The sequence below is a fragment of the Salvelinus alpinus genome, chromosome 6 (genome assembly GCF_045679555.1).
Source record: "Salvelinus alpinus chromosome 6, SLU_Salpinus.1, whole genome shotgun sequence".
NCBI classification, from domain to species: domain Eukaryota; kingdom Metazoa; phylum Chordata; class Actinopteri; order Salmoniformes; family Salmonidae; genus Salvelinus; species Salvelinus alpinus.
Window position 1 is genome coordinate 16,457,406 of NC_092091.1, and position 26,896 is coordinate 16,484,301.

At 43.4% G+C, this 26,896-nt stretch overlaps 1 protein-coding gene across 2 annotated transcripts in view; it reads left to right on the plus strand.

Annotated features, from left to right (window-relative positions):
- The first annotated feature begins 5,119 nt into the window (after nt 1-5,119).
- The window catches only part of LOC139578230 (non-muscle caldesmon-like), a 41,034-nt gene continuing 19,257 nt past the window's right edge, over nt 5,120-26,896 (plus strand). For both annotated transcript variants that reach the window (XM_071405570.1, XM_071405569.1), the window contains exons 1-2: nt 5,120-5,570; nt 16,302-16,454. In XM_071405570.1, the coding sequence (XP_071261671.1) occupies nt 5,512-5,570; nt 16,302-16,454 (212 nt within the window). In that variant the 5' untranslated portion in view covers nt 5,120-5,511. The remainder of the gene's footprint in view (nt 5,571-16,301; nt 16,455-26,896) is intronic.

Here is a 26,896-nt window from a genome sequence, read left to right on the forward strand (position 1 = left end):
GTTTAGGCCACAGCATAATTACAGGCCTCTTCTAGTGTGTCTGAGGCTGCTGGCAGGCAGTGGTGGAAAAAGTTCCCAATTGTCATACTTGAGTAAAAGTATAGATACCTTAATAGAAAGTTACTCAAATAAAAGTGAAAGTCAGCCAGTAAAATACTACTTGAGTAAAAGTATAACAGTATTTGGTTTTAAATATACTTAAGTATCAAAAGTAAATGTAATTGCTAAAATATACTTAAGTATCAAAAGTATAAATCATTTAAAATTCCTCATATTTAGCAAAGCAGACGGCACCATTTTCTTGTTTTTAAGATGTATGGATAGACAGGGGCACATTCCAACACTAAATAAAGACATTATATACAAAATATGCGTATGTGTTTAGTGAGTCCACCAGGCCAGAGGCAGTAGGGATGACCACGTGTTCTCTTGATAAGTTTGTGAATTTGACAATTTTCCTGTCCTGTTAAGCATTCCAAATGTAATGAGTACTTTTGGTTGTCAGGGAAAATGTATGGAGTAAAAAGTATATTTTCTTTAGGAATGTAGTGAAGTAAAAGTAAAAGTAGTCAGAAATATAAATAGTAAAGTACAGATACCAAAAAAACAACTTAAGTAGTACTTTAAAGTATTTTTACTTAAGTACTTTACACCACTGCTGGCAGGTCACTGTGGTACGCAGCAGCTGCAGCCACCCTCAGACTGCAGTAAGACATGGATCATTGTCCATTTATGTGTTTTGGCTCTGGCCACCTATTTTGTCTCCCCCCTCCTATTGCACAGTAAATAGAGATTTTCGCTAAGTCTGTACTGTATGTCTCAGGATTGATTAGAAGTTATCGTAAATCTCCTGTTTAGTGGATGCAGGTGAGCAACAGATCATGCTGTTCAGGAATTAGATGTGTTATCTGTCAATAGCAATAAAATGTTCTCCATATTACAGATCTGTTTGTTTCCCTCTGCACAGTATGGTCAATCAGTTCATACACACAAGCAAACGCACACAGACACACAGACACGCAGACACACAGATATGCAGACACACGGGCACGCAGACACGTAGACACGCAGACACGCAGACAAGCAGACACGTAGACACGCAGACAAACAGACACGCAGACAAGCAGACACGCAGACAAGCTGACACGTAGACACGTAGACACGCAGACAAGCAGACACGTAGACACGCAGACAAGCTGTCACGTAGACACGCAGACACGTAGACAAGCAGACAAGCTGACACGTAGACACGTAGACACGCAGACACGCAGACACGCAGACAAGCTGACACGTAGACACGCAGACACATAGACACGCAGACAAGCTGACACGTAGACACGCAGACACGTAGACACGCAGACAAGCTGACACGTAGACAAGCAGACAAGCTGACACGTAGACAAGCAGACAAGCAGACAAGCTGACACGTAGACACGCAGACACATAGACAAGCAGACAAGCTGACACGTAGACACGCAGACACGTAGACACGCAGACAAGCTGACACGTAGACAAGCAGACAAGCTGACACGTAGACAAGCAGACAAGCAGACAAGCTGACACGTAGACACGCAGACACGTAGACACGTAGACACGCAGACACGTAGACACGCAGACACGTAGACACACAGACAAGCAGACACGCAGACACGTAGACACGCAGACAAGCATACGCGCAGACGCATAGACACGCAGACAAGCAGACACGCAGACACGCAAACAAGTAAACACGTAGACAAGCAGACAAGCAGACACGTAGACACATAGACAAGCAGACACGCAGACACGTAGACACATAGACACGTAGACAAGCAGACAAGCTGACGTGCTGACACGTAGACAAGCATACGCGCAGACGCATAGACACGCAGACAAGTAAACACGTAGACAAGCAGACAAGCAGACACGCAGACACGCAAACAAGTAAACAAGTAAACAAGTAAACACGTAGACACGCAAACAAGTAAACACGTAGACACGCAAACAAGTAAACACGTAGACACAAAGACACGTAGACACAAGACACGTAGACATGTAAACACGTAGACAAGCAGACACGTAGACACGTAGACAAGCAGACACGTAGACAAGCAGACACGTAAACACAAAGACACGTATACATGTAAACACGTAGACATGCAGACACATAGACACACAGGCACAAAGCAGTGTCTGATGATGTTCCACCTCCTCCTTCGTGTCTTCATAATGGCCTCAGATGGGATGGGTGCCATGGCCTGGATTAAATGTCAGGGGAGGAATGCACAATGACAGGGTTCTGTTCTGTGTGTGGATCAGATCCTGTGTGTGTGTTTGTGTGTGTGTGTGTGTGTGTGTGTGTGTGTGTGTGTGTGTGTGTGTGTGTGTGTGTGTGTGCGTGCGTGCGTGCGTGCGTGCGTGCGTGCGTGCGTGCGTGTGTGTGTGCGTGCGTGTGTGTCAATCCCTGGCCCTGCAGCTGTAGATCAACCACACCGGTGGTATCATATTGTAGAGTTGGCTGGCATTTGGCCTTCTCTCTGATAAATGATCCACTGTACTGTGGGTCAAATACGGTACACAACTTGCTGAGACTTGAGAATGTGTTAAATATAACCTTTTGAAAAGAATAATGGATAATATTATTCCATTATAAAGGAACGCTACAGTAGAATGTAATGTAATCTTTTCTCAGTCACTACTCACTTCGGGCGCCAGTACTTGACCGTGTAGAAAGTTTACAGTAGAGACGGAGTAGTGACTTAGTTACACTACTGTATAATTATTCAACAATTATGGTGTTGTAACGGAAACTAATAACACAAAAGCCTTTTTAAAAATGAGGGGGAAAAGCTGGTCAGACTAGCAGATCTAGATGTCCCAGTGTCATGGCCAGGTAGTGTCTTACACTTATGGGACTGTTTATTCTGTGTGTCTGGGATATGACCAGCAGGATAAGACCAGCGGGATAAGACCAGCGGGATACGACCAGCGGGATAAGACCAGCGGGATACGACCAGCGGGATACGACCAGCGGGATACGACCAGCGGGATAAGACCAGCGGGATACGACCAGCGGGATAAGACCAGCGGGATACGACCAGCGGGATACGACCAGCGGGATAAGACCAGCGGGATATGACCAGCGGGATACGACCAGCGGGATAAGACCAGCGGGATACGACCAGCGGGATACGACCAGCGGGATAAGACCAGCGGGATACGACCAGCGGGATAAGACCAGCGGGATATGACCAGCGGGATACGACCAGCGGGATAAGACCAGCGGGATACGACCAGCGGGATACGACCAGCGGGATACGACCAGCGGGATACGACCAGCGGGATACGACCAGCGGGATACGACCAGCGGGATAAGACCAGCGGGATAAGACCAGCGGGATACGACCAGCGGGATACGACCAGCGGGATAAGACCAGCGGGATAAGACCAGCGGGATACGACCAGCGGGATAAGACCAGCGGGATACGACCAGCGGGATACGACCAGCGGGATAAGACCAGCGGGATAAGACCAGCGGGATACGACCAGCGGGATACGACCAGCGGGATACGACCAGCGGGATACGACCAGCGGGATAAGACCAGCGGGATAAGACCAGCGGGATACGACCAGCGGGATAAGACCAGCGGGATACGACCAGCGGGATAAGACCAGCGGGATACGACCAGCGGGATACGACCAGCGGGATAAGACCAGTGGGATACGCCCAGAGCTGTGTTCAAACATTATCAGAAATCTTTAAATACTTTGAACGTTTGCTATAGCGTGCCCACAATGCCAGATGGGCTGTGTTTCACATTTTGGGATTATTCTATTGGTTGATTAAGCCAGGGAAACTTAATCAAGCAGAGATAAAGTACTTAAAATTATTATTATTTTAAATAGTATTTAAACCCAGGTTTAGATCCCACCAGTGATCAGGTCAGTGAGGGTGCCATAAAGTATTTTATTTGGTTTGGGTTGTTCTACATGTCCACCGCTGTTCCCCTGCTGCTGTGAGCAGCTTCTCCTGATGAGGGGGGTGGGACGGTGGGAGGGCCGATCTACGTCGGGCTCTGACAGGCTGAGTACTCCCTTTGTCCGACGTGTCACAGAGAGAGTCTCAGCAGCACAGGAGGCGTGAGTGGTGGGCAGCTTCGCCATGGTAACAGCAGCAACTATGTCGTCGCCCTGGTGACAGTGTACTTTGGCGGGGGCGGCGGGGGGTGGTAAGGGGGATATACATGAGAGGCTGAACAGAAAAGGAAAGTGTGTTTGTCTGTGTGTGTTGAGTGGGTTGTGATCGTTCTTCCTTTGGGGCCTGAAAAAAGTGCACGTTCTCATAAAACGGAAAGTCCATATAGGAACTATAAATCATGTTATAAAGTTTGAATAGTGTATGACTGACGCTATGCTACCACTTGTCTGCTGACGCTATGCTTGTCATTTGTCACACACACTGAATGCACAGGAGACTCCCCAATGACCTGTTGTTGCATGTTCAGAATTGTCCCTGATAGTTTTCCAAGAAAACTGAACTTTGTCATGTATCTTCTACCTGGCCTTACTGACATCAAGTCCCACTAAGAGTGTCCCTTTCCAGACAGCAGACCCATAGGCTGGAAAGGGACATAAACAGTAGGACCACCAAAGTGACACACAGTACTTCTCCAAATGCCACATGCCTCTAAATAAATCCTATTGATAAATGAAATGTGTTCAATCAAAATGTTTTTACTACTTTATGATTGGTAAATAAAATTTAACCTACTCAATATTTTTTTACTGATTATTAGTAATTTGAGGTAGTGTGAACAGGAGTAGTGAGTAGTGTGACAGGAATAGTGTGAACAGCATTCAATATATGTGTTGGACCATTAAGTGTTGTTTGTTCCCAAACATAAATATCTCAATTGTTTTCTTCATCTTTTCTAATCTGACTGAAGATTGAGATGTAGCTAGTGGATGGACCCGGGGGACAGACAGAGGGACAGGGGGGTATTAGGGGTCTGGATTGGAGGACGTTGGGTGGGGGTATCATCTTACATCTCCCCCAGGGAAAGCCACATGACCCTGCAGAACGGGGAAGGGAGAAAAAAGATATTGGGATATTGGGCTACGGTCTGAGCACTCAATAAGAACCACATGTAGCAGGGAGGAAGTGGAGGAGGAGAGAGGGAGAGAGGAGGAGGGTGAGGCGGGCAGTGACTAAAGTCTGTCTCTGTGAGAGGAAAGAGAGTGCTGCTCTGAGCTTTCCTCACATTTTCAACAGGCTACGTGGGGGCCAGCATCTAAGAGACGAGAGAGCCCTGGGAGTGTGTGTCTGTGTGGCTAGGTCAGAAAGTGTATGTGCCTTCTCGTCTGAGGGACAAAAGAGGAGTACAGAGATCTGTCCTATAGAAACCTCATCACTGGCCGTTGGGCTCAGGACTGGAAGAGACAGAGAGGTTCTGTCATTCTGTTGGAGGAAGAGGAGCTACACTTGTGATATTTTGATTCTGATAAAGAGGGTCAGAAGAGGAGAAAGGAGACATGTCACATGCTGTCCTGAGAAGAAACTCCAGCAAGCAAGGTTTGCAGAACCTCTTGAAGTGAGTAAAAACATGAAAACAGTTTTTGGAGTATAGATAGTTTGAATAGAGAAAGAAAGTTAAGTATGCTGTTTTTCAGGTATGCTCGAGAAAAAAGGTGCTCAACTCTAGTAAATTGAGTCACAGCACTATGTTGGTAGCCTGCTAGAGTACATTGCACAAGGCAGCACTCAAGTTAATGGTTATTGTGACTGTGAGACACAAGTACTGTGACAACACAACACACATGAAAAAGGGGGCAATTTGGGCCAAAATACTGTATCTAATCTATGAATGGTCATCAATCCCAGCTCAGTTGGTGGTTGACGTGTGGACGTGAGTCGGAGCCTGTCCTCATTTAACTCAGAAAAACCTTTCCTGGCTCCGGAAAACTGCTGCTTCAATTTCTCTAAAACCCATGTTTCATCAAGAACTACAACCACTCAGAGTATGTTCTGATCTGTTATATCTAATGCATAATATTATCCCGACAGTGGTTCCTCAACTAAACGTTTTTAAGTTATGCCGTGGCCCATTGAGGTCCATTGAGGTATAGTGCCACACCATAGCACGGCATATCGTACACTATACCTTGGTATGACGCAACTTTTAATTGAGGAACCACTGTATGTTAAACCATGCTAATCCATGTATCCATATATCCCCAGTTCTGGCTAGCCAGCATCTCTTTAGTGAACATGTTTGTCAGATTGAGCTCCAGAGAGATGGATCAGTGTACTGTAGATGTCGGTCAGAGGTAGATCCCACAGCAGCTTCCACAAATCTTCTCAGAGTAGGAGTTCTGATCTAGGATCAGCACAGTTTTGCCTTCTAAATCATAATGACTAAGAGGGGGGACCTGATCCTAAATCAGCACTCCTACTCTGAGTCGCTTCATGTATACAGACCCTGGGCTTTCTCCTGTTGCTATGATTACAGGAGGGGTAATTGAATGTCCACTGCCCTGGGTCTTATCACTGTTGACAACACAACCTGGACAGGGACTGGGACTGAAGTTAATCAAATACCACTACTGACTGTTTCCTTGTTGAGATTCAATGGCCACATGGGCAGTCTGTGGTTGTATTTGATGTTTATAGAAAAGTATGGATTTCAGCAAACAAAGAAAGGCAAGCAACTTCAGAGGACAAACATAGGTACAAGGCGGGCTTTTCCTAATATATTTATTTTAAAGTATTGACCTTGGGCGAATCGATGTAGTCAGAGCTAGATTTCACAAAGCCTAGTCTCGTCTCCACGCCGTTGGTGAAGTTCATCAGAAACTTCCTTCACCATGGAGTGGAGTTTAGTCAGCTAGGTGCCTCAGTGCCTCTGTCACCACAGACAGACCTTTACATCAGATCTCCTTGGTTGTTTGTTTTTCCTCTCGAAGACTCTGGGGGACAGGGAGGGAGGGAGAAGGAGAGAGAGAGAGAGAGAGAGAAGGACAGAGATAGGGAATAAGAGAGAGAGAGAGAGAGAGAGAGAGAGAGAGAGAGAGAGAGAGAGAGAGAGAGAGAGAGAGAGAGAGAGAGAGAGAGAGAGAGAGAGAGAGAGAGAGAGAAAGAGAAAGAGAAAGAGAAAGAGAGAGAGATTATGAGATTGGTGCCCCAGGCTTTCGCTTCTGACTGAAATTGAGGCAAATTGGGGCTGTGAACTGTGTCAAAGGTGACAGGGGTGACATGGGCCACTCCCTTGTGAAAAGGGGCCACTTACGGGTGGCGGCGGCATGTTAAGTATTTCCCTTTATTTTAAATTTCCTTTCCCCCAGTGTTACTCTGAGGAAGAGAGCCAGTAGTGAAAGTAAAGTGTAGGTGGTCTGTAAACCAATAGCCTCCATTCAGTGCAGGTCCAGGATTCACTCAACATTCAGATTCAGAGTGTTTAATAGTCACATGTTCAGGGTTGCAGGTGTGATTGCAGGGCACAGTGAAAATCTTAGGCTTCCAGCTTCAACTCGCAGGACTAGTGAAATAAAATAATGAAAATGGTAATAAAACAATATAAATATCACTATAACATGAAGGGGGGGGGGGGAAATTACACAATTAAAATACGAGAGACATGAAATAGCATAGATTCCATCTATCGAGACCCATTTCAGTCTAATTACCAAACAGCTTATCAGTCGATCCAGAGCCTTCCCTGATTGATCAAACACAGAACACTGTTTGGGAAAGGGACCTTAAGACACTTCAACTGTCATGATTAACAAAAGAATAAGTGAAAGAGAGTAAATGAATGCAGCATTCGGTCTTCACTGAGAATTCAAACTTTTGTTTTGATTGTGTATTCAGAGTGTTCCAGTTTTGTCAATGGGAGAAGAAAGACAGGCTTGAGGATTTCCGATGGAGCAGAGCAGGTGTGGTTTATGAAACAGATGAGAGTTGAGACTTAGGCACTTAGGCTGCTCAGAGGGTGTAGAAAGTTAGGTGGGTAGAAGGCACTTTATCCAATGTTTTTAGGGAACAGTCATAAATACTATACAGCCAGGCCTGGGGGGGGTGCATCAGAACTGTGTGCCCACGAGACACTTGGGCTAATCCTCAGTGCAGATGTTCCCACTGGGAAAGTGGAGAGAGATGGATGACATCAGCTTCAGACAGACACTCCTCCATCCCAACCTTAGTGTCTGATAATGCCAAACCTCTCACACGCTTGTCTACATGTTCTGTTGCCTAAGATTCTTTATCAAATGAGTCCCATCCCATCATTAGAAAGTATATGACAATGCCAAACCCTTGGAAGTGTATATTATTTGTTTACTGTAACAAAAATATGGTTTACAGTTTGTTCATGATCCTTCATCCTCTTGATGTTATGTTGCCTCATATTTACTATTAAGTGAGTCAGAAATACTGATGTTAGAAGCCAAACAAATTCACATTTTAGTCTTATTATTGGTGAAAAGCACCCTTACACTAAGCAGTGAAACTGTCCCAAACTTCAGCTTCTACCAAGAGGAGGTATTTACAGTAAAACAGTAAAAAACCTCCAAGAGCGCTGTGTCGATACCAATAAAAACAAACAGAACAAAAATGGAAACAATCTCAGAAAAAGCCGGGGCCTCTAAACATGTTTTATCTGATGTTGTGCCATTCATTTGAATGGGTCAAGGAAAGAATGTGAGGTGGATCTGTTTTGAATGAAGTCAGAGAGAGACATATATAGAGACAGAGAGAGACAGAGATAAACATGGTGAGAGAAAGAGAGGGTGAGAGAGTGAGAGAGAGAAAGAGACAGAGATAGCTTTTCTCTTTTCTGTCTTCCTCATCTCTGATCCTCCATCACTCAGAGGTTTGTGATGATGTCCTTTACAAGGCATCCAGGGAAGCGTCAAGCAGAGCAAGCCTGTCTGTTTTGTGCACCCTTCTGCTAGCCTGCATTAATGCACACACACTCATACTATAGACCCACCCCACCTTGGCCTGTTCACCTTTCTGCTAGCCTGCACCAATGCACACACACTCATACTATAGACCCACCCCACCTTGGCCTTTCTGCTAGCCTGCATTAATGCACACACACTCATACTACAGACCCACCCCACCTTGGCCTGTTCACCTTTCTGCTAGCCTGCACCAATGCACACACACTCATACTACAGACCCACCCCACCTTGGCCTGTTCACCTTTCTGCTAGCCTGCACCAATGCACACACACTCATACTACAGACCCACCCCACCTTGGCCTGTTCACCTTTCTGCTAGCCTGCACCAATGCACACACACTCATACTACAGACCCACCCCACCTTGGCCTCTTCACCCTTCTGCTAGCCTGCGTCTATATTGTCTATATGTAGACTATGTGTAAATGTATATTTTGTCTGTTGCAGGCAGCACCATTTCGCAAAGATAAATTCTGGATATATTAACATTTCCTTGACAAATAAAGGCAATTCTGATTCTGATCAATACAGGCACATTAATACTACAGACCCACCCACCTCAGCCTGTGACCTCGGTGGACTAGGTGTTCTCTCTGTTTTACGATAGGGGGGAGAGATAAGAGACAGAGGAATGTGGTGGGATTTGCCAGTTGAGTGAAGGGGCAATGAACTCTGACTATGTCCCAAATGGCACCCTGTTCCCTATATAGTGAACTATGTTTGACCAGGGTTCTCCGTTGCCCTTGCCCGGGTGTGCCTTACCAAAGGTTGTCGGCTTTTGGAGGGCAGCAGGGGAAAGCAAACACGCAGGTGTTTCCCTCTCCAGAGATCACTCTCTTTAGAGCAGGAAGGGAAAGAGGTGATAGACAGACTGGCTTTCTCCTGCCTTGGTCAGTTAAGATCCTATAGGATAAGACAGACTAGTAAGATAGTGGTGGATGGATTTTATCTCTATCGGTCTCATCATGGACTTAAAACCATCAAATCCCACACAGTGAGATAAGATGAAGTGCAAATGGATTCCCTAGACCTGCTCATTGAACAGCTGTATCAGTTGAGACCAATGCCGCGTTAAGACGCTTTATGTTGGTGTTTATTATTTTGGCAGTTATTGTGTGTAATGAGCTTTGACTAAAGCCCGTAGGTAAACAAACCAAAAGGGCCCTGGGGTTCCCAGACTGTAGTAAATGAGCTGTGCTCCATTTGGGCTCTGCACGTGGGGCCAGTCGAGAGCCATAACATGGCGATTAGTGATTACTGTCTACTCTACTGGCTTACAGGGGGAGTCCAGGCAGGCCTTTGTCCATGGTAACCAGAGGAGGCTAGTGGGATGAGCTATAAGAGGACAGGCTCATTGTAATGGCTGGAATGGAATGAATGGAAGAGTCAAACGTGGTTTTCCTGTTTGATGTGTTTGATACCGTTCCATTTATTCAATTCCAGCCAATACAATGAGCCCTTCCTCCTATATCTCCTCTCACCAGCCTCCTCTGATGGCAATGCAGTCGGATTGCCTGGCAGTCACCTCCATGGTCATAGTTCATCCTCCCCAGGTGGCCGTGTGTAAACGTCTGCCATAAACACATTGCATTTCATTGAAAATGACCAGCCATTTTGGAATGACTGGAAAGTGTCATGATGATGTGGCATTCATAGTAGACTTTCATTCGTTTGAATAGAGACACATAAGGCTACAGCTGACTTGGTTTTAATCTGTAGTTCAAGTTAGGTCATGGCAGTGTGAATTGGCAAAAGCTCCTCTCAGTTAGTGACTTGTTCACCCGATTCTTGGAAAAGTAATCTCCTCAGTATCGTCAACAACATAGTATTGTGTCTGGCTGATGTAATGGCGTCCACATAGCAACTGTTCTAACTTGTTTCATGACAACCATGACATCATCCTGGACATTTTTCACAGCACCCTCTCTTCAGTGTCTGTCTGTTTGGCTTTTAATAGAGGAAGGAAACCATGTTATTATATTATCATTCAGCGAGTAGCGAAGAGCTAAACAAGTTTTCTGAACCTTTCTAACTTTAAGATAATAATGTCTCTGGTTTCCTGTGAAATACTTACTTTCTTACCTAATGCATCTCTAGTCAAGTATTACGTACAACGGTCAAGCAAAGGGTGTGTGTGTGTGTGTGTGTGTGTGTGTGTGTGTGTGTGTGTGTGTGTGTGTGTGTGTGTGTGTGTGTGTGTGTGTGTGTGTGTGTGTGTGTGTGTGTGTGTGTGTGTGTGTGTGTGTGTGTGTGTGTGTGTGTGTGTGTGTGTGTGTGTGTACATGTAAATACTACACAACAGAAGGAATATATGGCTCGGTCATAATTTTGGCTCAAATTTTCACAGTGTGGCAGGAAACCTGGTGTGTTACAGTGAGATGTTAGAGGTCGCCTCTCTGCCTGTACTCCATTGATCTTTGTGATCTCCAGGTGGCCAGTCAATCATCTTTCACAGCCAGGTGTCAAACCTAACAAGGGAGTCAGAGATGGGGAATTAACTCCCAGAGGGGTTCACATTTTGTTCCATAATCATTCAGTGCATTTGAAGGCTTTATTGCTGGGGTAGATCATGTCATTAACTTCCAGAGCAAAATTCACTCAGGCTGCCTGCAACCCGCACTTTTCTAACCAAATACAGTACATTATCATGAAACATGGTTATTGCTTGTGATCCCCTGACTGCTGTTTAGACCGTCAAACTTCTCCAAATATCTGAACCTCCAGTCTGAAACCCAGGAGTGGCCTTTTTCTGTTAAGTTTGTTGGTGGCCTATGCTCTAGGAGGAATAGAATCCCTAAGTAAGTAAGATTTGTCATGGTTCCTCAGATCCTCAAGAAGTTCTACAGCTGCACCATCGAGAGCATCTTGACTGGCTGCATCACCGCCTGGTATGGCAACTGCACCGCCCTTAACTACTGAGGGTGGTGGGGATGGCCCAGTACTGAGCCTTTAGAAAGTATTCACACCCTTTGACTTTTTCCACATTTTGTTGTGTTACATCCTGAATATAAAATGGATTCAATTGAGATTTTGTGTCACTGGCCTACACACAATACCTCCATAATGTCAAAGTGGAATTATGTTTTTAGAAATGTTTACAAATGAATTAAAAATGAAAGCTGAAATGTCTTGAGTCAATAAGTATACAACCCTTTTGTAATGGCAAGCCTAAATAAATTAATACAATTATCTGTAAGGTCCCTCAGTCGAGCAGTGCATTTCAAACTCAGATTCAATCACAAAGACCAGGGAGGTTTTCCAATGCCTTGCAAAGAAGGGCACCTATTGGTAGATGGGTAAAACATTTTTTTTTTAAATGATATTGGATATCCCTTTGAGCATGGCAAAGTGATTAATTACACTTTGGATGGTGTATCAATACACCAAGTCACTACAAAGATACAGGCATCCTTACTAACTCAGTTGCCGGAGACGAAGGAACTCAGGGATTTCATCATGGTGACTTTAAAACAGTTACAGAGTTTAATGGCTGTGAGAGGAGAAAACTGAGGATGGATCAACAATATTGTAGTTACTCCACAATACTAACCTAATTGAAAAGAAGGAAGCTTGTACAGGATATATATTCCAAAATAATAAAGCCCTAAAGTAAACCTGCAAAACATGTGGCAAAGAAATGTACTTTATGTCCTGATACAAAGCATTATGTTTGTGGTAAATCCAAAACAACACACAACTGAGTACCCCTCTTCATATTTTCAAACATGGTGGTGGCTGCATCATGCTATGGTTATGCTTGTCATAAGTTTTTTTGAGAGAGAAAAAATTGCATTTATTTTCAATGTCTTCTCAATAAACTAAAAAGTAGAAACTATTTATTTCAAAAGTATTTACATTTCTGAATGTTAAATTCAAATCACTTCCTAAATTGACTGCCTTCAATTTGAATGGAGCCCAACCTTGTGACCCACTCATTCATGTCACATCTCCCACATCCAAACTACAGTTTCTCTATTATGTTTTGTCTTGCGCTGAAGCAGCTGATATAATGATTTATATGAAGGGCTGCTTGTCAGATTTCCTGGCTGTGGAGACAGGTAGCGTAGTGGTTAAGAGTGTTGGGCCAGTAATTGAAAGGTCAGTGGTTCAATTCCTGAACTGACTAGGTGAAGAATCTGTCAATGTGCCCCTTGAGCATGGCTCTTAACCCTAAATGCTTATGTAAGTTGCTCTGGATAAGAGTATCTGCTAAAATGCAATAATACCATGGGAGTTCTATTGAAATAGTTACTTCCCCTTGTTTGCTATACATTCAGTTGTTTATGGGTTGGCTCCACTATCCTGAGGATGTGTGGTTACAAAACCCAAATATTTCCTTAAGGAAAAGCCACTAATCTCCACATGCCTCCTTTTCTCTCTCCTGCTCTCTCTATTTCTCTCCCGTTTGGTCATCTCTCTCGCTCTCTGGGTGGATAAAAATAAAGCACAGGTAAAATCCTAGAGGAAAACCTGGTTCAGTCTGCTTTCCACCAGACACCGGGAGACAAATGAACCTTTCAGCAGGACAATAACCTAAAACACAAAGCCAAATATACACTGGAGTGGAGTTGCTTACCAAGATGACATTGAATGTTCCTGGCTGACCTAGTTACAGTTGTGACTTAAATCAGCTTGAAAATATATGGCAAGACTTGAAAATGGCTGTCTAGCAATGATCAACAACGAATTTGACAGAGATTGAAGAATTTTTGCAAATATTGTTCTCAGAAACTTTCCCAGAAAAACTCACAGCTGTAATCACTGCCAAATGTGACTGTAATATATTGCTTACTTATCTAATGAATATATATGAAGTTTATTTTTCATGATTTTTATACAAATGTTAGAATTTTTCTTCCACTTTGACATTACATAGTATTTTGTGTAGATCATTGACAAAAAATTGCAATCAATTTTAATCCTACTTTGTAAAAACAATTTGGGGGGGGGGTTGGGGAGTATGAATACTTCTTGAAGGCACTGTACATATCTACCTCAAATACCTCGTACCCCTGAACATTGATATGGTATTGGTACTCCTTGTATATAGCTTCATTCTTGTGTGGTATATTTCCTCATGTGTTTTTCATTTTCTTATTTAACTGTGCATTGTTGGGAAAGAGCGTGTAAGTAAGCATTTCACTGTATTCGGTGCATGTGATAAATAAAATGTGGTTTGATAAGTAAATAAGTCGGTCAGAAAGGTGAAGCCTCTGGCAGTTCCCACTCCAGGAACTCTGCTAATCACACTCCCCTGTGACACACAACACCGACCCATCTGGTCTGGAGAGGCAGTTGTCTGTTTGTTTTCACTTTTGTGTGGAGACAACAGTGGCATGCTCAGGCTTGCTCTAGTGTGAATTACAAAGGGGCAAAACAGCCCCAAATAAATCCACTTGGCAGTCTAACTGTCGGAATCTGTCTCTTTGGCCCTGCGGCTTTTGAACATTATTCAGAGGAAGTCGAGATTAGATGTCGTTACAATTGTCAGGAAAGGCAATATAAGCCCCAATGTAAACCAGATTCTTTGGCGTGTCTTTCCTCACTGCTATTCCCCCCCACCTCCCACGGTTGCAGATCCAGAAGATAAACGGGGTGAGAAAATGGGTCTCTTAGATTAAGTTTAAACAAGGACAGATTTAGACAGTGAGTGAAAGAGGATGACAAAGAAAGAAAGGCCATCTATAATCCAGTCACCAACAGATGAATGACATCATCATCTGAGTCAGACGTTTGACTGGTGCCAAGAATGAGATAATCCCATAATGCAAATGAAAGGAAAAAGAATGATAGGGTAAGAAGTTATTAAGTCCGTCTGCCACGTCCTCTAATACCATACCAACTGGGATGGTGTGCCTGCGTTCTTGCCTCCACAATGGTTGTGTTGTGTCAACATTTTTGAGGAGACAAAGTAAAAAATTATCCTTTGTGTCTCAATTGACATATCAAATGTGTTATACATCAGTTTTTCAACCCGTCCGTGAAGTCGCCTTTCTGAAACCATGACAATACTTCCTGGTTCATCCATCACTCAGTGGTGTTGGGCACTTGGTTATCAGCTCATTTTCCCCTGGCAACCAGTTCTGATTGTGAAGAAAAACAACATTGAAAATAGTGGAACGTATCTGGGTAACCTAGATCCAGCTGTGCTCTGACCCTTTCACCCCCCTCCTCTCCCTTTCACAACACCCCATATAAAGATCCATGTAAGTGGGATGGTCTGTAAAACCCTGTGATTAGCGGTGGGGGTGTGGGGGGTGATTTTACGGACCATCCCACCTACATGGACCTTTATATGGGGTGTTGTGAAAGGGAGAGTCACTGAAGCAGATGGCCTCAGGTGGTGGTAACACACACGGCCCGGGGCCTGGGACACATTAGGGCCCTATTAGTGACCTGAGACTGCCTTAATTGACCCAGAAGCCAAATGGATGTGAGTGTTGTCATTTGACACCCTGACACACAGATGGAACCTATTGACCAGGCAGTTCTCCTGCATTCACCCATATAGACTCATACCATGGCCCTCGCTAGCTACACAGCAGAGACGTACAGCAGACAAGTCTGTACGTGCTGTAAACTATCTGCTCATTACTTTGAAAAATAGATGTCTTGAACTTCCTACATTTACTCTGAGGCTAGTACCATGGCCCCTTCGCTACAAAACAGAGAAACAGTACAGCCGACAAGTCCATAAGTGCAGTGGAATCTACTCTTCATAAATACAGAAAACTAGATGTCATGCACTTTCAGGAAACATTTAAATGTCTACATTAGTGAGGATGCACTTTAAACCCTTTTTGAATCCCAAGGGGAGTTTGGTTTGGTGTGCCGCGGAGAAAGTGGTTTAAACTGTTGTGATAAATGTGTTGTTGCAGTAAAATGCAAACATGAGTAGAACCACATGCGTGTGTATGTTTACTAGTGAGATAAACACAGGGGGATGCCGTAGACTTTCCGATGTTCTGTTGGGATGTCATCGCTCATCCGTGACGAGCTGAATGCTAGGAGGTCTGAGGCAGATGTTCTCCTGGCATTCTCTCCCAGAACTCTCCCTTCTCCAGGAATGAACAGGCCATTGTTTAGAAACATCTTCTTGGGAGAGCCCAGGACGATGACTCATGGGATCCAACCATGTCAGGCACAAAAAACTCAAAGACACATGGGGGTGAAAACCATTTCTCATTAAGGTTCTAAAGCTATAGTCTGGGATTTTGAAAGCTGTTCAATGGTCATTACAATTCTTAGTATATTTCTTCCTTAGCCTCATCTCTCAAGTGGAGGCGACCCATTTTGTTATTTTACAAATCACAGACTGTAGCTTTAAACAATATATCTTCACCCTGTCTCTCTCCCCACAGAATAACCGCCCAGAGGAGCGTCGAGGATGCAGAGGAGGTGGAGCGAGAGCGTCGGCGGAGGGCCCGGGAGTCCTTCCGCAGTATGGGCAGCAGCAGTACCTTGGGCCCTGGAGGCCCCTCACTGGACAATGGGGCCTTGGCGGAGGACGGCCTGTAAGTACCCAAGTACTATACTATGACTCATCAAGCATGATAATGGAGTTATTGAACCTTGTAGATCAGGCATGACTATTTTCCTATCATTTCTGTCCCACAACCAAACATTACTCACTGACCCACCAGGGTTGGGCTCAATTCGAATTGAAGACAGTCAATTCAGGAAACACTCTAAAATTACAATTCAATTATCAAAAAAAATGCATTTATTTTCAATGTCTTCTCAATAAACTGAAAAGTAGAAACTATTTATTTCAAAAGTATTTACATTTCTGAATGTTAAATTCAAATCACTTCCTAAATTGACTGCCTTCAATTTGAATGGAGCCCAACCTTGTGACCCACTCATTCATGTCACATCTCCCACATCCAAACTACAGTTTCTCTATTATGTTTTGTCTTGCGCTGAAGCAGCTGATATAATGATTTATATGAAGGGCTGCTTGTCAGATTTCCTGGCTGTGGAGAAAGGTAGCGTAGTGGTTAAGAGTGTTGGGCCAGTAATTGAAAGGTCAGTGGTTCAATTCCTGAACTGACTAGGTGAAGAATCTGTCAATGTGCCCCTTGAGCATGGCTCTTAACCCTAAATGCTTATGTAAGTTGCTCTGGATTAGAGTATCTGCTAAAATGCAATAAAACCATGGGAGTTCTACTGAAATAGTTACTTCCCCTTGTTTGCTATACATTCAGTTGTTTATGGGTTGGCTCCACTATCCTGAGGATGTGTGGTTACAAAACCCAAATATTTCCTTAAGGAAAAGCCACTAATCTCCACATGCCTCCTTTTCTCTCTCCTGCTCTCTCTATTTCTCTCCCGCTTGGTCATCTCTCTCGCTCTCTCCCTCTCTCTTACTCTCCCTCACACGTTCATTCTCTCACTCTATTCTCTCTCTCTCTACCTTACTGGTTGATTCACTCTCTCCATGCGAAGAAGAACACACAGCTGCATTTCTCATTACAGTACCTCAGAAGAATGTTTACTGCAGAGCGTCTTGGGAAACTACTACTATCATGGCCTTTAGCATAACTGCCACACTTTCTCCAGGGGGGAGAAGAAAGAACAAAAACAGCCCCAGATCATGACAATGCCTCCACGTTTTTAAACCGTAATGAGTGACTTGACATGAGGTAAAGTCACTACACTCAGTGTAGTCTGTAATTTTGGATTAATCATAAAACAGGCATAGTAACACTTCCAAACTGTTTCAAGGACTCACTGTTTCCTCTTTATCCATAAGGGGGATAAATTATAGATGATACAGTCGAATAATAGTTCAGAAGACCAAACATCAAAACAACCGTGAACACTGGTTTGGGGTTTGCTGTTATTTGATCTCTGTGTCGTTGACTGCGTACTGCTCTCTCAACAATGTAATTGCCAGCCGAGATTCAGACCAGGTTCCTTCCTCTTTGTTTTCAAAGTCATTACAGTAACATGACATTTCAAAGCCATTACACAAATATTCCTTTCCAACAGGTGCCTGTGGTTTGTTACCAGAGAGCTTTTGGTGTCAGAACTAACCACTTCATAACAACATCTGCATGACTAAACACCTGAAGAATCCAACCACCACAATTACTGCTCATTATTACTAATTGTCCTTTAAATATATGTTAAATATATATATATATATGTATATATATATATATATATATATATATATATATATATATATATATATAAACTACCATCTGGAAACATCAATTTACTTTAGTAGCTAACCTACTTAATTATAATTGGAATGCCTGGAGGGAGCATTCCGTTCAGCCAGCTCCTGCGAAGATGAAACAGACTTTCATTTCAGGACTGTTTTAATGAACGGGGCGGTAGAGAAAATAGAGGTGTAGAGAGAGAGAGAGAGAGAGAGAGAGAGAGAGAGAGAAAGAGAGAGAAAGAAAGGGAGAGAGAGAGAGAAAAAGGGAGAGAGAGAGAGAGAAAGAGAGAAAGGGAGAGAGAGGTGCGCTGCTAATCTGTTCATCGTTAAAGATAGAATTCTTTACTCTACCTGGTAATTGATAGAAGGTTCATGGTTTTGTTCAGCCAGGTGCAGATGTTCGGACTAACCTGTGAAGTTTAAACAGTGAAATAGTCTGTGAACAAGTAAATGTCCTGTGATCGTGTTGTATGAAAGCATGTTGTATGAAAGCACGACACTGTGTTAGTCTAGAGGCAGGTGTTGTGCAATGACTACGGTCATGCTGTATGAAAGCACAACACAGTGTTGTGTAGAGGCAGGTGTTGTGGTGAGGACAGAAAGGATGTGTGGTGATGAATGGGCACTCGACATGTCTTCTGTTCTGTATGGACCACAGCCATGTCAATATTGACCAACTTCAGGGAACGGGAGGACAGTGGTCCCTGCCGCACTTTCAATAATGTGGTCATCAAAAAAATGTAGGTAGGACAAGAGGATTTTTCAGCTTTTTCCACCAGCAAATGACTTCAAAACGTGGTAATGGCATAGTAATCCTTGCCCTGTAAGGGTAGAAAACCAAAGTGTCCTATGGTAGGGTAAGAAAATCATTTCTGTGAATGTTGACTTGATGCCAGGTGATAAAATGTGTGTTACTCACTGCACACATAAACTAGACTGGTTTGAAATGCCCCAAAAAATCTCCAAGTCCTTTGTAAAAAAAAAATGAAAAAATGAAGACAGTAAATACTGAACACAATCCCAGAATTAGGATGTTTGAAATGGCTTGTTTTCCCAGTGAAGTAGACATAAATTTGGAGGGAATGTTTGCATTGTTACTTGTCACATACATACTGTATACTTACATATATGTCACCCTTTTTTCAACTTGTCCGCTAATAACATTCCAGTTAGAAACTATAAACACAGGAGAGGAGAGCTGTTAGTGGCCTGTGTTTACTCAGCATAGGGCTTTACCACTCAGTAATGTGACTGAGTCTGTAATACAGTACCTACATGTTTCAAGCAGACCGCCATAGTTCCTGTGCCCAAGAACGCCAAAGTAACCTGTCTAACTGACTACCGCCCCGTAACACTCATGTCTGTACCCATGGAGTGCTTTGAAAGGCTGGTCATGGCTCACATCAACACCATCATCCCAGAAACCCTAGACCCACTAGACTTTGCATACCGCATCTTAGGAACACCTACATGAGAATGCTGTTAGTTGACTACAGCTCAGCGTTCAACACCATAGTGCCCCCAAAGCTCATCACTAAGCGAAGGACTATACACCTCCCTCTGCAAATGGATCCTGGACTTCCTGACGGGCTGCCCCCAGTAAGGGTAAGGGTAGGCAACACCACATCTGCGACGCTGATCCTCAACACGAGGGCCCCTCAGGGGTGCCTGCTTAATCCCCTCCTGTACTCCCTTTTCACCCATGACTGCGTGGCTACACATGACTCCAACACCATCATTAAGTTTCCTGACGACATAACGGTGGTAGGCCTGATCACTGACAATGATGAGACAGCCTACAGGGAGGAGGTCAGAGACCTGGCAGTGTGGTGCCAGGACAACAACCTCTACCTCAATGTGAGCAAGACAAAGGAGCTGATCGTGGACAACAGGAAAATGAGAGCTGAGCACACCCCCATTCTCATCGACGGGGCTGTAGTGGAGTGGGTCGAGAGCTTCAAGTTCCTTTGTGTCCACATCGCCAACAAACTGTGATGGTCCAAACACCCCAAGAAAGTTGTGAAAAGGGTATGACAACGCCTATTCCCCCTCAGGAGACTGAAAACATCTGGGTCCTCAAATCCTCCAAATGTTCAACAGCTGCACCATCAAGAGCATCCTAACCTGTTGCATCACTGCTTGGTATGGCAACTGCTCGGCATCCGACCACAAGGTTCTACAGAGAGTAGTGCGTACGGCCCAGTACATCACTGGTGCCAAGCTTCCTGCCATCCAGGACCTCTATACCAGGCGGTGTCAGAGGTAGGCCCTAAAAAGCCTCCATCCAAGTCATAGACTGTTCTCTCTGCTACTGCATGGCAAGCGGTACTGGAGTACCAAATCTGGGACCAAAAGGCTCCTTAACAGGTTCTACCTCCAAGCCATAAGACTGCTGAACAGTTTATCAAATGCTACCCGGACTATTTGCATTGATCTCCTTTTTACGCTGCTGCTGCTCGCTGTTTATTATCAATGCATAGTCACCTTACCCTTACCTACATGTACATGTATTACCCTTGTTAGAACCAAGTATTGCGTTTATTTGTTATAATTAATTGGTATTAGATTTAAAAGGTGATTGAATTGCTCCCATACTATAATGTTGTTAATGCATTTCTTCTGAAGAAATATTTCTTTAATGTATAAGTGAATAGGTTGGTTTACTTTTACGTTTAAGTTTTGACCAATAAGGTCGCTTGTTAAGCTGTGGCCAATGGGAGAGTTGACCTGGTTAACGGGAGGCCTGCGAAAAAAAGAGAGGGAGAGAGACGTTGAGAAAAGGATGGAAGTTACACTATGACCGTTGGTGAAGAAGAATTATAAAAGAAGATGATAAAAATAGAACAAAACCCATACCTACCGAGTTTTGAAGGGAAATACCGATTGTATTTTATAAGAGAGTTGTTATAATTTTGTTAAGAAAGACTGGAGGTATTGGACAGCCTTGAGGTTAGTCTAGCATCGTGTGAAACCGAATGAGTAGTGCTTGGGAAAGATTAACGAGTTCATGTTCCCATGGGATATCGGTTACTGCTAAAGAGTACTGTCTGTATTGATAGCTGTGCTTGCTGTGGATCTTGTGAGGAAACCTGCAAGGAACTGCCATACTTCACTGAGGGAATATCGACGAGTAGTGAGTAACCACAACGGTGGGGTGCTTTTGGACTTTATGTGTGTCTTCATTTTTTTGGATCTCCAACGCAGCCTACATATTAAGCAAACTTGAAATAATTTGGACATGGGTTGTGCACGACTCATTGGGGTTTATTCGTTTTATTTATTTTGATGTGGTGCTTTGAAAATGTAATAATACACATCTTGAACCTTATGTATGTTGCCTTGGAGTCATTTACTGTTTCAATTTAATTTAATGCATGGGAAAGCATATCCTTATACAATAACAGAAATCTATAATCATTCCATCCGAAGTTAACACCCTAGTTGTCATCACCTTAGATAGTTTACAATAGGGATTCTTATTGGAGATGTCCTTCTCACCTAACATCCCATGTTGTTGAGATATTCTATGTAAGTTAATATCGTGAGTCAAATTCGAGCCTGGTGAGAGGGTTACATACATATTACCTCAATTACCTTGATTAACCTGTACCCCCACACATTGACTGGGTACCGGTACCCCCTGTATATTGCCTCGTTATTGTTATTTTATTGTGTTACTTTGTATTCTATATATTATATTGTATTTGTTTTATTTAAATTTGTTTTGTATATATTTTCTTACTTACTTACAAAAAAAGTCAGTAAACCTTTCACACTAAGGTCTTCACCTTCACAATAACATTTGATTTGATTTGAGTTTGGTATTCTGTCCGAAAATGGCACCCTATCCCCTATAAAGTGCACTACTTTGACCACAGCGCTATGAGTGCACATTGTAGGGAAAAGGTTCAATTTCAGATGTAGCCTTGGTCTCACAGCATTTCTCTACATGCCTCAGATGTTGAGTTATAGAATAGGGGAGTGGAGATGACTGTAAAACTCACAGTTATCCACTTATTTTACCAAATAGGATTCCTACCATGGTCCTCACATTACTGTCTACCATGGTCCCCAGATTACTGTCTACCATGTTCCTCACAATACTGTCGACTATGGTCCCCAGATTACTGTCTACCATGGTCCCCAGATTACTGTCTACAATGGTCCCCACATTACTGTCTACCATGGTCCCCACATTACTGTCTACAATGGTCCCCACATTACTGTCTACTATGGTCCCCACATTACTGCCTAGCATGGTCCCCATATTACTGTCTACCATGGTCCCCAGATTACTGCCTAGCATGGTCCACAGATTACTTTCTACCATGGTCCCCACATTACTGTCTACCATGGTCCCCACATTACTGCCTAGCATGGTCCCCAGATTACTGTCTACCATGGTCCCCACATTACTGTCTACTATGGTCCCCACATTACTGCCTAGCATGGTCCACAGATTACTTTCTACCATGGTCCCCACATTACTGCCTACCATGGTCCCCAGATTACTGTCTACCATGGTCCCCACAATACTGTCTACCATGGTCCCCACATTAGGCTCCACCTCCTTCCCTGCAGTAAGTCACCGGCTCTTAACCTGTCTAGCCCCAGCGTTCCGCTAGCGGAACTCCTCCCACATTCCACTGAAAAGGCAGAGCGCAAAATTCAAGAAATATTTTTTAGAAATATTTAACTTTCACACATTAACAAGTCCAATACAGCAAATGAAAGATACACATCTTGTGAATCCAGTCAACATGTCCGATTTTTAAAATGTTTTACAGCGAAAACACCACATATATTTATGTTAGCTCACCACCAAATACAAAAAAGGACAGACATTTTTCACAGCACAGGTAGCATGCACGAAACCAACCAAACTAACCAAGAACCAACCAAACTAACCAAGAAACAACTTCATCAGATGACAGTCCTATAACATGTTACACAATAAATCTATGTTTTGTTCGAAAAATGTGCATATTTGAGGTATAAATCAGTTTTACATTGCAGCTACCATCACAGCTACCATCAAAAAATAGCACCGAAGCAGCCAGAGTAATTATAGAGACCAATGTGAAATACCTAAATACTCATCATAAAACATTTCTGAAAAATACATAGTGTACAGCAAATTAAAGACAAACATCTTGTGAATCCAGCCAATATTTCCGATTTTTAAGTGTTTTACAGCGAAAACACAATATAGCATTATATTAGCTTACTACAATAGCCAACCACACAACCGCATTCATTCATCAAGGCACGTTAGCGATAGCAATAGGCACGTTAGCGTTAGCGAATAAACCAGCAAAATATATTAATTTTCACTAACCTTCATAAACCTTCATCAGATGACAGTCCTATAACATCAGGTTATACATACACTTATGTTTTGTTCGAAAATGTGCATATTTAGAGCTGAAATCAGTGGTTATACATTGTGCTAACGTAGCATCTTTTTCCCAGAATGTGCGGATATTTCTATTAGACTCTCACCTATTCTGACCAAATAACTATTCATAAACATTACAAAAAAATACATGTTGTATAGGAAATGATAGATACACTAGTTCTTAATGCAATCGCAGTGTTAGAATTCTAAAAATAACTTCATTACGACATAAGGCTTACGTTATGGCGAGATAGTGCCCAAAACCTGGGCGCAAAACTAATAGTACACAGTTCGACAGATATATGAAATAGCATCATAAAATGGGTCCTACTTTTGATGAGCTTCCATCAGAATGTTGTACAAGAGGTCCTTTGTCGGGAACAATCGTTGTTTGGTTTTAGAACGTCCTTTGTCCCTCTTGAATTAGCAAGCACACTCGCCAAGTGGCGCGAAGCTCTCCTTCCTGAACAAAAGCACCCAACGCAACACGCCTAACGTCCCGAATAAATTTCAATAATCTAATAAAACTATATTGAAAAAACATACTTTACGATGATATTGTGACATGTATCAAATAAAATCAAAGCCGGAGATAGTAGTCGCCTATAACGACAGCTTTCCAGAAGGCAATTCCAGGTCCATCCTCGCGCGTTCCAGAAAACAGGAAATGGGTGACACGTCATTCCAAGAGGATTTATTCCACCTCAGACCAAGATAAACACCCCATTTCTTCTCTCACTGCCTCTTGACATCTAGTGGAAGGTGTATGACGTGCATGTATACTAATACGTATCATGCCCATTTATAGGCAGGCCCTAGAACAGAGCATCGTTTTCAGACTTTCCACTTCCTGGTCAGGAAGTTTGCTGCCAAACGAGTTCTGTTTTACTCACAGATATAATTCAAACGGTTTTAGAAACTAGAGAGTGTTTTCTATCCAATAGTAATAATATGCATATTGTACGAGCAAGAATTGAGTACGAGGCCGTTTAAATTGGGCACGATTTTCCCCCAAAATGAAAACAGCGCCCTCTGTCCTCAACAGGTTTTAAGCACTCGTTACAGAAATCACTTAATGCCGGTTGACGGAAGCTAGCTGCTCTCGACTCCCAGGTGCCAGTTCATTTGTCCAGCTGTGTTGTCTCTGGTATGGGTCTCTATAAGCCCTGTTGTCCTCGTACGCCCCTTGTCTGTCTGTCTCTCTCTCCCCTGGTATCACCGTGTATCTTTTATGCTAAAAGAACCCAGGGCTGATTCAGTGTTCCTGCCAGCTCTAATCTCAGTTAATGTTGTTCTTACTTCAGCCCACAGTTCCTCACCACTCCTCTCCCAACCCAAGTGTTTATTTGGGGAAATCAGGTGTCGACTGCCTACCATCTCACCACACGCACACACACACACACACACACACACACACACACACACACACACACACACACACACACACACACACACACACACACACACACACACACACACACACACACACACACACACACGTTAGCTTGTGGCAGTGGCTGTAGAGGAGAAACAACAACACCAGAGCCAGTCTACAAGCTGTTCCAGCTGTTTCCCTGTGTTGTGTGTGTTTCGATCTGTGCCTGATGATTTTCATAGACAGGCTCAGCAGCAGCTCCTGTCCTCATCTACACCTCTCCTTCTGTTACCCACCTCCCCTCCACTCGCTGGGCTGCTGGGAGATGGCTTTGTTAGCTGTGTGTTGGCCACGTCCGCGCTCACCGACACTGTAGTTGACATATACTGTGGCCTTTACTATAGAACCCATGTTTTATACATGTAATAAAACCCATGTTAGCATTTAGTTGGACAGTGTATACCATGTGTATCCTGTACATAATAATACAACTAATAAAACTAATGTTTGACACATACTATAGAACCAACATTGACCCATAGTATAGAACCGATGTTGACCCATATTATAGAACCCATGTTGACCCATACTATAGAACCAACATTGACCCATACTATAGAACCCATGTTGACCATATCATAGAACCCATGTTGACCCATACTATAGAACCAACATTGACCCATACTATAGAACCCATGTTGACCATATCATAGAACCCATGTTGACCATATCATAGAACCCATGTTGACCCATATTATAGAACCCATGTTGACCATATCATAGAACCCATGTTGACCCATATTATAGAACCCATGTTGACCCATATCATAGAACCCATGTTGACCCATACTATAGAACCCATGTTGACCCATACTATAGAACCCATGTTGACCCATACTATAGAACCCACGTTGACCCATACTATAGAACCCATGTTGACCCATACTATAGAACCCATATTGACCCATACTATAGAACCCATATTGACCTATGCTGTAGATCCATTGTTTGGCACTGGGATGTTTCACACCAACCAAAACACCTCTTTGGTGGTCATATTAGGAAGCTGTGGTCCTCTCTCTACCATCTGACTCAGTTTAGCTTTAAAAGATTGTAGACCTCCACAAGTTTGGTTCATCCTGGGGAGCAATTTCCAAATGCCTGAAGGTACCACGTTCATCTGTACAAACAGTAGTACGCAAGTATAAACACCATGGGACCAGGCAGCCGTAATACCGCTCAGGAAGGAGACGAGTTCTGTCTCCTAGAGATGAACATACTTTGGTGCGAAAATTGCAAATCAATCCCAGAACAACAGCAAAGGACCATGTGAAGATGCTGGAGGAAACAGGTAGAAAAGTATCTATATCCACAGTAAACAAGTCCAATATCGACATAACCTGAAAGGCCACTCAGCAAGGAAGAAGCCACTGCTCCAAAACCGCCATAAAAATGCCAGACTACGGTTTGCAACTGCACATGGGGTCAAAGATCGTACTTTTTTGAGAAATGTCCTTTGGCCTGATGAAACAAAAATAGAACTGTTTGGCCATAATGACCATCGTTATGTTTGGAGGAGAAAGGGGGAGGCTTGCAAGCTGAAGAACACCATCCCGACCGTGAAGCACGGGGGTGGCAGCATCATGTTGTGGGGGTGCTTTGCTGCAGGAGGGACTGGTGCACTTCACAAAATAGATGGCACCATGAGGAAGGAAAGGTCAAGGTATTGGAGTGGCCATCACAAAGCCCTGACCTCAATCCCATAGAACATTTGTGGGCAGAACTGAAAAAGCATGTGCGAGCAAGGAGGGCTACAAACCTGACTCAGTTACACCAGCTCTGTCAGGAGGAATGGGCCAAAATTCACCCAACTTATTGTGGGAAGCTTGTGGAAGGCTACCCGAAACGTTTGATCCAAGTTAAACAATTTCAAGGCAATGCTACCAAATACTAATTGAGTGTATGTAAACTTCTGACCCACTGGGAATGTGATGAAAGAAATAAAAGCTTA